The 14,112-nt window shown below is 34.3% G+C and overlaps 1 protein-coding gene across 3 annotated transcripts in view; it reads right to left on the reverse strand.

Annotated features, from left to right (window-relative positions):
- The window catches only part of LOC143250712 (protein held out wings-like), a 36,453-nt gene extending 22,864 nt beyond the window's left edge, over positions 1–13,589 (reverse strand). The window contains exons 1-2 of one of the 3 annotated variants that reach the window (XM_076501632.1): positions 13,303–13,589; positions 1,536–1,669 (exon numbers count right to left, since the gene is read on the reverse strand). In XM_076501632.1, coding sequence (XP_076357747.1) covers positions 1,536–1,669; positions 13,303–13,429 — 261 coding nt within the window. In that variant the 5' untranslated portion in view covers positions 13,430–13,589. Of the gene's footprint in view, positions 1–1,535; positions 1,670–3,574; positions 3,600–13,302 lie in introns of those variants that run through there. The other 2 variants (XM_076501631.1, XM_076501633.1) reach the window with 2 other exon arrangements.
- Between the last annotated feature and the right edge of the window lie 523 nt (positions 13,590–14,112).

Here is a 14,112-nt window from a genome sequence, read left to right on the forward strand (position 1 = left end):
TATTCAGACCTTATGTAAATGAAAATGTGCAAATCTGCCCGTTTTTACATAAAAAATAGGTTAATTTCTAAATTTAATTATCCAGGTCACAAAAGCAAAGTTTGAAGGGAATAATGGCCATTTTCTGTACTTTTACAACATAGGCAATTATGAAATAACATACTATCCAGGAACAAAATTTGTGCTACATAGTGTAATGTTTGTAACTAACAGCCTTGTACGTTTTATAACTTAGGTACGAGTAACAGCATTTTTCTAGATTAAATTTATTTAGGTTATAATTATAGAAAATGTTTAATATTTCTAATATGTTAAACATTTAGAATATACTATATATAAAAATGTGCAGTTGATTAGGGTACCAAGTAACCCTTTAATTTGTGATACTTCAGTGACTTCTAATACATCTAGCACCAGAATTAACTTACATAGTGTCATAATGCTTTCAACTCATTCATGCCTGTATCTATTCATTACCCCACAAACCTACGCATGAACCCTTCCTGCACTCACCTGTTTATTAACACAACTAAGAATCGGTTCTTCCTATTTGTATTTTTCAACATTCACAACATTAAAAATAATTAATTAAGAATAAACGCCGTCCACTGTTTATGACAACTTCATTTTTCTTGCTCACATCTGCACAGATTAGTGTTTGTCTTGAAAGTAGTTTTGGATGATGCTCACCTCAACCAATACGGTCATTTTTCGTAAGAGTAACTTTGACAGCACCGTATCTCGCCGAGACCCACAATAACAGCCATAACACGCATCAGTCACTTGCTAGTTCATTTCAGCTGTGATATCGGTTACTTGGCACTTAGAAAGTGCCGACTAAGTTCGCAATAATTTAAAGTCTCTGGCATACATAATATTATCTGTTAGTAGATGCCAGTATTGACGTCAAAGTACCTAAATCTAGAAGTAACAGAATCGAAACATGTGAAGCGGTTTTATTTAGCAAGAGTGCGCCTAAAATAGTTTTTTTTTATTTTAAATGTTAAGTTGTATTTCAGAACGGCTGGTATGGGTTAAGGTTAACCTGAAGATAACCTAGGAAAGTCGATACGTTGTTCTCACCTTACCAATAAGTGTTAATACCCATACCAGCCATTCTGAGATGCATTTTTATTTCAAGTGGGTTTCTCGTCATCAAGAATTATGTTGAGTTGAAAGGTCAAAATTTAATTTAAAAATAAAAAAAAAGCTTCCATACATGTTATTGGTGTATGAAAGAGTAGTGTTTACAATTATGCTGTGTGTAATAACACAGTTAAATAAAAATTCTAGCAACTTTAGTAAAAAATAAACACTCATGATAAAAGCGTTGGGAGATGGCACGTTTAATTTCACATCTGTAAAAACAGTTACACTTTTATCTTAGAATAGCATTCTCCTTAAGAAATACATGATAATTGCTAGATTTCTTACTAGTTTATTTACAAATACAACTATCGATGTCTTGTATAACTTTGTCTTTAAAAAAGAAAAATGTATAATAAAGTAATTTAAAAACTGGGAGTTCCACTTACATCAGGATAGTCCTTTACGGGTACGTACACTTTCTCCTGAATTGTAACGTGTTCACCGACAGGCTCTGGCAAAATCAGCGGTTCTTTTTTAGTTCCGTTGATTTGAAACAAAGAGTTTCTTACTTTTGTTATTTCTGCAATTAAAATATGAACAAATCATGTTTATTTCTACCTGATAAATTTCAAATTTCATTGTTTACTTATATCTACCTTCTCGGAGATAACTTTCGACAGAAAACGTTTTCTCTTACTTCAGTATCTAACAGGGTGAAATACCTCGTTAATTCACTTCTATTATGTTTTGTAAGACGAATAACAAATTCCATTGTAAAATAATACATTCCATCCATTGGAATAGTAGATTTCCAGAATTTTGTTTTCAGAAATTTAATATTTACAAAGAAAGTGCAACACTTTTCGAGACGAAATGAGAAATTAGAAAGTACTTATTTAAACAACTAGAAAATTATATTTTCTCCAAATTTCACTTCAATGTACGTATTTTTGATGGCTCAACCAGGACCTGAGTAAAGTGTAGTACAGCTCTAGGTAGATTTGCTTTTGTCTCTCATGTCTCGAAGTAATCGCTCCAGAAATGAAATCTTTGTTCGATGTTTTTTTAAATTTGCAGCCACCTTTATATTTACTGCCCTAGAGAATTGGCTACTCTGCCTATGCCCGGTTTTAACGTAAAATAACGTTCTTATAAGATGGTTTAACATTGATCCATCTTCATAGAGACGGACGAATTCAAACAAATATCCCGAACTTTCTAAAAACTTACTGGTTCGTAATAAAATATATAAATAAACAGATTACTAGGTTTCCCTACCAAACATACACAGCCAAAACAAAAAATACAATACAGTTAATATACTTATCTTTATTTCCCTTTATTTATCTTAACATTGTGTATACACTTCACTATTAAAGCTTCACGGCAGTTGCATGTTATTAAAGACAAGATACGAGTTTTAATACTTGATTTCAGTCAGTCCAGATCAGAAATAATACTTAAAATATTGATGTATTACATTTCTTGAACAGAGAAATAATGAGCAGTTTTTTTTTAACATTACTCTGAAGAAAAACCTGGAAAGTCAACAATAAATAATTTTTCCTCGATAAAATGTTTATATATATTGTTATAAGCAATGTTCATGTCTTTTTGTTTTCTCTCAGTCTAAAAAGTCGATATTGTTCTGTAATCCAGAGTTATAATTAACTTAATACGATGGGCGTGTCCCTTCATGTCTAGAACTAAGTGTTTTGATAAACATATGAAAAGAGGTAATTTGTTGATCAGATAATGAATAACCAGTAGATGATTTAGTCTGTCACATCAGTCAGTAGTCAGTTATTCAGCAGGTGAAAACTGTTGTATTGTGGGAAGAAAAAGAAATTAGTATGAAATGTAATTAGTTAGACGTAGTTTTCTCAAAAATTACTTCTGTCGACTTAAGCTAAATGAGTAGTTTGAATAAAAGACTTATCGATACGCGGACTGGAGTTTATTAATCTTTGTCCCGAATAATTAAAACAAAACTCGATCAATAATAGAAAAAGGTTACATCAGTATTAACGAGTTACAGGGAAGATCTGTGCTCGAAACTTCCGATTTCATATTCGTTCCTTGCTTGTCAACAGATTGTTTAAATTCAATAAATAACTCGGAAAGAAACTTGTCGGTGGTAGGTGAAGCCTAAATTTTTAAATCTTATTTTATTAAGCTTCTGTATTAACTCACGTGCGTAATATTAATATAGAGGGCGTTATACTATTTAAGTTTGAATAATACATTAAATTTCGTTTAATATTATTTCATACTTTCAGAAAACGTTTCCAAAGTTTCGAAAATGCCCATCTTCATGTCACATTCATTGCTGTATAATTAATTCTCACGCTATACACACGACTTATTTCAAATTGATAAATGGCAGGTACTTTGGCACGAAATACAATCATTTTCAGCCGTAACTGCACCACACACATTATGCTAGTGATAAAGTTAACAATCATGACAACAGTTTATTACTAACCTATCAACATAACTTTGATGAAGCGATACTACGGTCAGACAGCTACTATTGATTTACTCTTGGGTGAGCTAACTTGTCTAAGCGATGAATCCCAGATGTCAAATTCGCACATGTACAACCCATCACGAATCTTGCATGCACAAGCAGTCTGTCGTTGCGGTTGTATCCAGGTTGAATAAATTTGGGAATAATTTCGTATCAAAAGTCATGGGTATTCGAGTCCAAATATTTTTCAGTTCTCTACCGTACAGGTCGTTAGAAAATGCTATAGACATATCAGTATTCAGGATTACCCCCTTTAATGATGATCGTTTCTTAACAAAATAAAACAATAAGAATGCACAACTAATAAAAGGTCTACAAATATAGAATTCTGAATATTGTTTTCACTTACTAAACACAAGAGAAAATGTAACAATCAATTGATGTATAAGCCATGAAATAAATCCAAACCAGAACCGCACTAAAATGCATCTCTGAGAATGCAAAATCCTAAAATGTATGCCCCGCCCTCCCCTTCCAACCTCTTTATAAACATTGGACAGGAAGTTTCAAAATGTGAGCGAATATCATGTGCATAACACATGATATTTGATGTATAACAAAAGTAAATTAGAAAATTGAAAGAATGTGGTTTTATTAAATTTCACTTGTCTTTTTAAAAGTTGAAAGGACAGATGCTACTTAAAATCAATTAATGAAGGCGCCTCGTTCTCCGAACCGCGCAATGACAAACGTGCTGCGACAGAACGCCATTACTGGAGGTAAGCGAGCAGGTGGCAGTCTCCTCCACATGCAATTGGAGAAATATTTCTATCCGATTCACAAGTCTCGTTACAAACATAATTAGTTTACTCGTATTTTGTGGTATTTAATAGATCTAATAAGCCATTTAAACAGCAATTAATTATTACTGAAAAATAAAAAAATAATTTAACATGTTGCATTTGTTTTCGAATAAAATAACCGAGTGAAATAAAAGGAACAACAGTGTAAAGCGCGTATATTAACCTTTGATAGTTTTAGATATAACATATCCACATTCTTTGTGTGGATCCTCTTTAGCAGTACCATTTAAGAACTCGCCGATTTTTTATTTTACAAAAACTTAGAAGTTAGATCCCACAAAAGGAGTTTTCAAAGCACAATTCCAACAAAGTAGAAAACAACATCTTGTATCCATTCTTTACAGTTTCTCTAATGGAACTAATCTGACATCAGAGACTAACCTTGTATAGCTAGTTCATTAACCATACCGGTTGAAATAGTTATATATAAAACTGTAAGGTATTGGTGCTTACATTGTAATTTTAAGCCTTTTAATTTATAAAAAAAAACAAACTTACTACCGAATGTTATTTCTTACACGTAATGTTACTGTTATTTTATGTTTGTCATCCACAGCCCTCCCCGAATTTGTTACTTTAGCGCTATGTTCATTTTGAGAACTCAAAATATTATATGACAGAGAAGTTTTATTATTTAATAATAAAAAACACACGACCGATCACTGCATATAAAGGCTTGGCATGGCCAGGTGGTTAAGACATTCGACTCATAATCCGAGGGTTGTGGGCTCGAATCCCCGTCACAAACATGCTAGCCCTTTCAGCCGTGGGGATGTTATAATGTGATGGTCAATCCCACTATCCGTTGGTAAAAGAGTAGCCCAACAGTTGGCAATGGGTGGTGACGACTAGCTGCCTTCCCTCGTGTAGCTTTGCGCGAGATTCAAACCAAACCAATACTCATTGGACTTCATTGGAACTAACAGGGCACGTACAAACTGTTTTAACAAGCCTACATATAGATTGGTTTAAATTTTATTTTTTTTATTTGGAGTAATAGGCCGTGTTTTGTTGTTAGTAACTATGGTCTTTATAAGGAGACTTATAGTTTTCTATTAAATTTCAAAAGGCATCAGAACCTACAAAACATGTCAGTTAAAACGATCAAATATTATTCAACAGTTTCACACTGTATCGTGCGTAAAAAAAAAAAAAAACATACAAAATTAAATTGATTGCTAGGTACTAAGAAATCATAATATACAAAAGTATTTCAAATTACAGCCAATACACATTATAAAAATAATGGAGAAAGTGTTTATAATTTACACAAAACTGCAGTCTGTTACTTTCAGTTAGCAAAGTCAAAATTAAACAACATAATTCAGTAAAAGGTTGTGTGGGGGTAGAACAATAATATTAGGACCACAAGTTTTAATTAGGGGGGGGTAAGTGTCCCCAACTAGTTTTGACGTCCGTGTTGAATATATTGCAGTTTCACGAATTTTGCATTTCTTAACTCGTTCGTTTAGGTTTCCATATACATAGAAAGTAACGTTCGTTTTAACATGCATGACTGATGATGAGTTAATTCTGCAACAGGTAGGAAATAATTATTTAAACCCTTATTTTCAGCTGTGTCCACTTTTCGAACATAAAATCATGTAAGTGAGAAGCATTAGGACTGCTTATAGTAGAATATTAAACATATCTTAATCGTACTCGTTAAAATAGAATAGTCCTCTACGTTTCAGGAGAAGATGCTTACAATTTCTTCCCCGCAGTTTACACCGGTCTAGTAATGAAGCACTCGTCTCATAAAATAATGAAAACTAGACTATATTGTAGATTCAGCATTTACTTCGTAAGGACAACTTTCTGTACCGGATCATTGAAAGGAAACCCAAATTCATGACATCCCAGAAAAGACACTGAAATGATACCGTAACTATTAATGTAATTGGTTTGGTTTGGGGGTTTGTTTGTTGTTTTTTTTTGGGGGAAGATGTGCGTGCGTAATTTTAACATCGTTACAGTTAAGTGAAAAGTATAATATTATTGTTACAGCCAATCAGCAGCCTTATTTGTGTTTGGTAGCATCACGTGCATTGTTTTAAAAAGTATTTGGGTTGACTGTACTGTAGTTCTCCGTGGAAGGTTCTGTAGTACATGTCTAAGCATTAGGATTTCTTTAAAGAGAGTTTGCCATTTAATTGAAGATGTCTACATGCGCGGGCTAATTCAACATGTCTCCGCCACGCAATATCAACATGGTAACTTTTGACAGCGAGCAAATCTAACAAACATATAAAAGTCGAAAACCGTCTACATTACGGCTTCAAACCTACAAGGAAGTGTATTTGTACTAAATTCCATACAAGTTTGACATACACATGAATAGTTCACGAAATCCTCTAATTGAATAAAATACAAGTTCCAAGATTGTCTATATTTTTTGTTTGGAACATGTTAAAAAAATCATCTTATATCACATGTAAATTGGTCAAAATACGGCCTAGTAATGTCAAAACCACCCAAAATACTTTGACAGCTCAAGGGTTGACGATTATAGTTCTCTGTTATTCCTTGCTGCCTTCAAATTTCTACATGTAAAGTTGTATTGGTAATGGATAAAGGGTCCTCTTAAATATGCAAGTCGACTGAATCTGTATCGTGAATGTAAGTTTATTGATAAGCACGTACTAAATGCGTGCGTTTAACAATATATTCGAATAAAACTTTCAGTAACTAACGAACATTCTTGCCGGTTTCAAAATAATGACAGACTTGAGTAATAGGTGTACAAAAAAATGTTGCTGGTAATCAGTCTTTTTTTTTATGGTCTTTTTAAAGTCAGTACCTCAAATTAAGATATGTGGTAATAAATTATTTATAGACTAGCCCAGTTCATTTTAAAAAATAATTTTGAGCAAGTGTTATTTTCGTTTCGTAATTGCCGATTCATACTTAGGCAAGTGTAGTTCTTATGAGTTTCGAATCTAAATAAAGAGCAGCCCATGTAATTTAAAAAGTTGCATTTTTTTTCATCAAAAAAGGCTGGATGCAGTTAAACCTAATTTCTATATGTCATCGACTGTCTCCACGTGTTCCTGTATCATGTTTATCGTAAAATCAAACTGTAAATAGCAAAAATAAGTTTTGTATACTTTACGTCGCATTTTCATATAGAAAAAGAATAAAAAGATATATACACATGCAAAAACTGTATATACGTAATGTAACAAGTCGGTCAATTTAATAATAAAAACAACAAAACAAAAAACACTGGCGGTGCCCTTGAATTTCAGGTGCCAATCTCCGCAGTAATTGGTCGGTAAGGTGGGAATGCAAAGCCTTCTGACCATGTATAATAGTATCTGGGAGGTCGTTCACTGCTCGCGAGCTGAGCCTCAGGGGCTGCGGCGACACGCTCGTAGTCAACGGGCCATAGGGGGCTAACATGCCGCCGAGCCCGTCTAGCCTGCGGCGTTCTCATCCGCGGCCTAACTGCATTCCACGTGACGTAGCACCCTAACCGTGTCCACTACATTTATTTACTTCATTCATAACCAGGCCGGTCATGACATGGAATGTTCCGGAAAAACATTTGCGGGTGATGCTGACAACCTGTATACATGAACAATAAGGTAACGTTATTTTAACCAAAACTTCTGAAACTACAAAGGTGAACTAGTACAACTCGTGAGCGTTCTGGAAAACGAAGTAACAACCACGAAATATTTAGTAGAAAAATATACTTGAATCAATAAATAAAAAAAATGTTACATATTTCAAAAGAATGAAATTATGTTATAGATAACCATCTATCATCGAACGGTAGGTAATTGTTCTCCATATACAAGTTAGTTTAAATTTAGCGCAGTTTAGCGTCAAATGTAATGACTGAATAAACGTTTTACTTCTTATGTCTAGAAAATAACGTAATTGACATCTACCGGCATTTCTTTTCCACCAATTTGCTTGGCTTGGCGTGGCAGGTATTTAAGGCACTCGACTCGTAATCCGAGTGTCACGGGTTCGAATCCCCGTCGCACCAAACACGCTTGCCCTTTCAGCCGTGAGTGCGCTATAATGTTACAGTCAATCCCACTATTAGTTGGTAAAAGAGTAACCCAAGAGTTGGCGGTGGGTGGTGATGACTAGCTGCCTTCCCTCTAGTCTTATGCTGTTAAATTAGGGGCGGCTAGCGCAGATACCCCTTGTGTCGCTTTGCGCAAAATTCAAAACAAAAACCAATTTGCTTTCCAGTGACACAGCTGTAAAGCTAAGGGTTTTAAAACGATAACGTTTCAGGTTAGATACCCACGATAGGGAGATACCGTGCAGATAGCCCATCGTTTATGACAGTTAAACCTACCACCAATTATTTTGTAACAATATTCTTATAAATAATAAACAAGAATGTGAACGTCCCCCTCTATATACTGATGCAAAAAGCTGAAAAAAATTAAATTTTTAACAAAAGGGATCATTGGTTATTCGTAGAATTGCTGTAAAGAAATATATAAAACATAAATGTTACAATAATACAAACAAGTGTCACTTTATTGCAGAATTTCCTTTAGATATTTATAGCAATTCTACAAACAATCGACGATCCCTACTTACTATCCGTTAAAATTTGTTTCCCCATTTACTTGTTCAGTATTTATATGTCTTTATAAGTCTATAAACATTCAGTATAGCTATATCCCTGATAGCTTAAAACGTTTACAATTATTAAAACCAAAATTACATATATAAAATGCAATTCTTACTTCGATCTACAGTTAAGTGTATGAAGCTGCTAAAATAGGGATATAAATCTTATAAAATTGTGATTGTGGTTTCACTCCCCGTTTCAGTACTTTTCATAATAATAGAATCCTTACTTCACTTTAAAATTTACAACTTTTAATACTCTTGTTTGTTCACTTTATACGTTATAACTGTATATTATTTACCTTTCAGAAACTGTTGCGTGTTTATCCCCCACATTTTGTTTTGTTTTATAGCGTCACCTGTTTGGTTTAACTAAATTGAAAATATTTAAGTACGTGCAGGATATATCTACTATTTAGGATAAAAAAAAAATATCGCAATACCAAAAACAGATACCAACAGACCAGTAAAGTAACCTGAAGAAATCTTGTCAGAGCCGTCTAGGGGGTGGACCCGCTGACATGAACAGGTGTGTAGACGAAAAAGGTGCCGTTTTATAAGTTTTAAATTATTATACCGAAAATGTTTGCGACCTTTTTAGAGTATTATTAGTATATGTGTACACTATATATCGCAAGCAATACCATGAGTGGTTAGTTTTTCTTTGAGGGATAGAATAGTGTAGTTTTTCGCCGCGTAAATTACTTGGAAACCCTGCTGATCTCTACTATTAAGTATGACTCAACCCAAAGGAATCTAAGAAGTGACGACGCACTCATAATATATATTTATAAGCATGACGGGTTTCTGCATTTAAAAAGAACTTCCGAATTTTGCTTACTTCTGGCTAGTAGGTACTAGCCCTGCAAAACTACATGTAGTATTTTGGCTTCCTCCAAAACACTCCCGAGGAAGCAAAACTTCCGACATACATGTTTGGCGTAGGTAACGGTTTCTTTACGGGGATCTTCAGAACGTATGAGCATTAGTTCCTTTTGATACACGGACTTACATAACCTGCATACTTCAGTTACTTTTGGTAAGTCCCTCAATGGACCTTAAATTATTCCAAGTACTTCATTGAGTCTTCTAAGTAACATTTAAAAACTCTCGAGAACAGGTGATTTTTGGGAAACAGATTAAAAGATTCCTTAAAGGTTTAAAAAGTAGTTTTTGAAGATTACTATTCTAGAAAGCCTATAAAACAGACAACTGTAAAGCGCTACCGCTTCTCATAAGACCTTCAAAACACTACTTTCATCACCTAGTAAGCATAATTCCCTCGGTAATGCACGTGTTGCAGTAAGCAAGAAGGTGAGCTACATACCACCAAATTAACGTTAACAGCGAAAATACCCTAATGAGGAAATAGTGTTTTAATATTTATAACAAAACAATTTAGCGATACTGATGACCAGGGGTGATTTTTAAGAGTGGATACTCTGATCAGAAGTTGATATATACAAAGGATTCAAAACTCTGATGACTCGTCTAAAGCATACTGATTTTTGAGTGCTAGATGTTAATATGTCTGCTTGAAGTCTCAAAACACTCCAGTGTGTTGTAATTAACACACTCTGCATAAGGTCGGCTACAGCTAATAAACTCGAAAGAATTATTTCGGGATTGACAAATTTTCCATTATTGATAGCGCAATTCGAAAACTGAAGTTTTGATGAGACGTCAACTTTCATATAATCATTATACACCAGCAAAGCCGTCGAGAAAGATTCAAATCTTAATCGCAATGCAAATAAAACTAATCTTAAGCACTGTCATTGTAAACGAATACTTAGTTTCAACGTTTCAGACACTATGTTAATAGACACTAGGTGGAGTGTAAGTTGGCAAAACCAGTTAAATTAATTATCTGACAGAGTCCATCGTAACGAATTCCGAGAATCTTGGGGTAAAAGAGTAGCATTTCATTACTTGCACTTAAAAATGTTAATTTGAATTGACTTTTATTTAGTGTACCTGAAATATTTGTAACATACTGATATCGAATCCAAATGGATTCAAAAGTGTTTATGTCCCTTCTTACAGTCGTTTCCATAAATAATTATTAGGAGATGCGTCGCTAAATGTTCAAAAGATTCAAGCCTCTGGCCTCATAGGTGCGAGAGTTTTCGGTACTTCACTGCCATCTCGATCATGGTTTTCTATTTAGATTTCTCAAAACACCAACTGGTGATTCAGTGCACAGTCAAACAGAACAGGGCCAGCTACTAGTGACGTTTCTGACTATTAGTTTAATATAACATTGACAAACTGGCCACTGTGTTTTATATTTCTCAAAACTTTGTTCCTCTCTATTATTCTAAATATAAAGGAATACGACCACAACTTCATCAAGAGGATCACTGATGATGTTAGAAACAGAATGAACTGTCAATATGTACTTGAAACTTGTGAATTAGCTTTCAACAGTATCAGGTAGGAAGTGTACCTTCAAACAGGTTCAATTGAACAACAGAAGTATAGAAACTAATAGAATCTAAAGTATATATGCTGATGATGGCCCGGCATGGCCAAGCGTGTTAAGACTCGTAATGTAGCTTTGTGCGAAATTCCAAAACAAACAAACAAACAAGACTCGTAATCTGAGGGTCGCGGGTTCGCATCCCCGTCGCGCCAAACATGCTTGCCCTTTTAGCCGTGGGGACATTATAACGTGACGGTCAATCCCACTATTCGTTGGTAAAAGAGTAGCCCAAGAGTTGGCGGTGGGTGGTGATGACTAGCTGCCTTCCCTCTAGTTTTACACTGCTAAATTAGGGACGGCTAGCACAGATAGCCCTCGAGTAGCTTTGTGCGAAATTCAAAAACAAAAACAATATGCTGATGAAGTATAGAACATGAACTATCATCTTCAAAGACCAATGACTCATCAAAGGGCATTTAGGAAACTTCTGGTTACGTTAAGTTTCCCGATATTAACGGTCATACATGAATTACTCCAAACAATGTCTGCATTTTATGACTTTCTAGTTGCAATTAACCTTTAAAATCGACGATACAAAACCATGAGTAATGTCCTACCTTGCAGGCAGGGATAAGGAACTGATTACAGAGTTCGGGTATGACAAGTTAATGGAAAGGTACATTATTAACGGGCTTATAAAGCGTAATATCACGTTATTTATTACCCGTGCAGATTTCTTTGAGAATGAGCGCTTTGAAATAAATTCGGTATTTTAATTAGTCAAAATTTACTACGGTTTAAAGAAAATAGCTTACTCTAGGTGTCAGATCAAAATACGAGACATACAACTTTATAACGAAAAACGTCCTAACACACACCCAAAAGGCAGATGTCCTTTTAAATTCAGCTTTAAAACCACACGGGGGTTGTTGTGATTGTTATGTAAAGCACTGGAGGCCCATAGGAGTATACAAAGGGTAAAACAGCTTCCTCTTGATAACTATATATATATACAGACTCGGTCGTTTTGGTAAGCCCCTGTATGTACGATACGATGTATGGCATGTGTTGGTTTATTTACAAACGAATAAGAGACTGTGTGTATGTTTAATACCACCCCCACTAACGATCGAATTTAAATTCCTGCGCACTCCCAATGAAGCTAATAAATACGGTGTGAAATTAAGTGAAACGTGTTACTACATATAGGTTTAAAAAAGAAAAAAACAACGAGAATTTGGCCAAGGTTACAGATAGAAATATTTTACGTGTTTATAATAACTAACACACTAGATTTATGTTCTACGTTAGTTAATAACGTTGCTTATACGTGGTTTACAACGCATCGTCACAACGACAACGTTTACAAATACAAGTGTCATGCTTTATATTTTAATCACGCAGATCTACCTTCTCTTTCAAGTTATAAACTTTCCAGAAGTGTCTGGATCAACAGATGGAAGAATAACACAAGTTGTTATAAATTATGAGCCAGCATTACGTGAACCTCGAAGAAAATACTATTTATTTTAAACGGTTTGTTCTGAAACTACGTTTTATAACAGTGAGAGGTCAGTCAAAAGCAACACGGATTAATTTGTTACTTTACGATTTATTTTTTGTAACGATCTCATTAAAATATATGTACATTATTAACTAGGAGTTTGATGTATTCATAGATTGTAGCATAAACTACGACAAAACAAAACAGTTATATTCTGCATCTTTGCAAAATTTATTTGTTGATAAAAGTGTAAACTTTTATTCGTTGTATTTTTACAAGTACTTAATTCATATACAATAACACAAGCAAGCATGCATACACACACACTACATCAATATGAGAAACTTACCTTCATCCAAAAGTCTTCCTAAGTGAGTGAAAAAATTTGGAAATGCCGCAAGCCTCGCTTTATCTTTTAAGAGTTGAGCTAAATAATCAGCCGTACTTTGGGCATTGTTGTTGTAATGTTCTTCCATTCTTACTCAATCAAAATTGTCTACAATCTCCGAGGTTCTAGATAACGTTGTCACAGTTCCAGAACACACCACTAACCTAACCACGAACTCATCAACTAGTATTACTGCAACATGCAGCAAAGACTTTAACTTCTAGGACTATTATGCGCACGCGCAAAATTCCAGACGAGTCTAAAATCAAAGAGGGGGGCAAACCAAAGAATTGTAAAACCCTAACCTATCGGTAAACTTTTTACAATTGAAAAATGTATTATGCCAATGGAACGTAAAGCCCTGAATATCTTATACCTGCTTTGAAAAAAAAAACCCACAAAAAACTAATAACCACAATTTCGATATGTGCACTAAAAAAGTCAGGTGCAGGCCTGTTCATGAATGAAATTACTTCATAATCTCATAGGAAAGTTTCTGCTGATATACTGAATTCGTCCATTTTCTGACATGTTTATGAAGGAAAAAAGAAATGGGTTTTAACTAGGTGTAAAGTTAGCTGATGACTGTGGTGAATCAAATAACCTTGTTCCGTCTTAAAGTCTGGTCTTGCTGTGCTTCTACTTAGCTTTTATAAACTATCTTATTTTAAATTATTTACAATTAAATCTGGATTTTTTTTTCTCTATAGTATTTACTTGTGTTATTTATTTTTCACTTTTTAAAGTTATTTACATTTATTATAATATTTA

This window comes from Tachypleus tridentatus, chromosome 5, assembly GCF_004210375.1.
Source record: "Tachypleus tridentatus isolate NWPU-2018 chromosome 5, ASM421037v1, whole genome shotgun sequence".
NCBI lineage: Eukaryota > Metazoa > Arthropoda > Merostomata > Xiphosura > Limulidae > Tachypleus > Tachypleus tridentatus.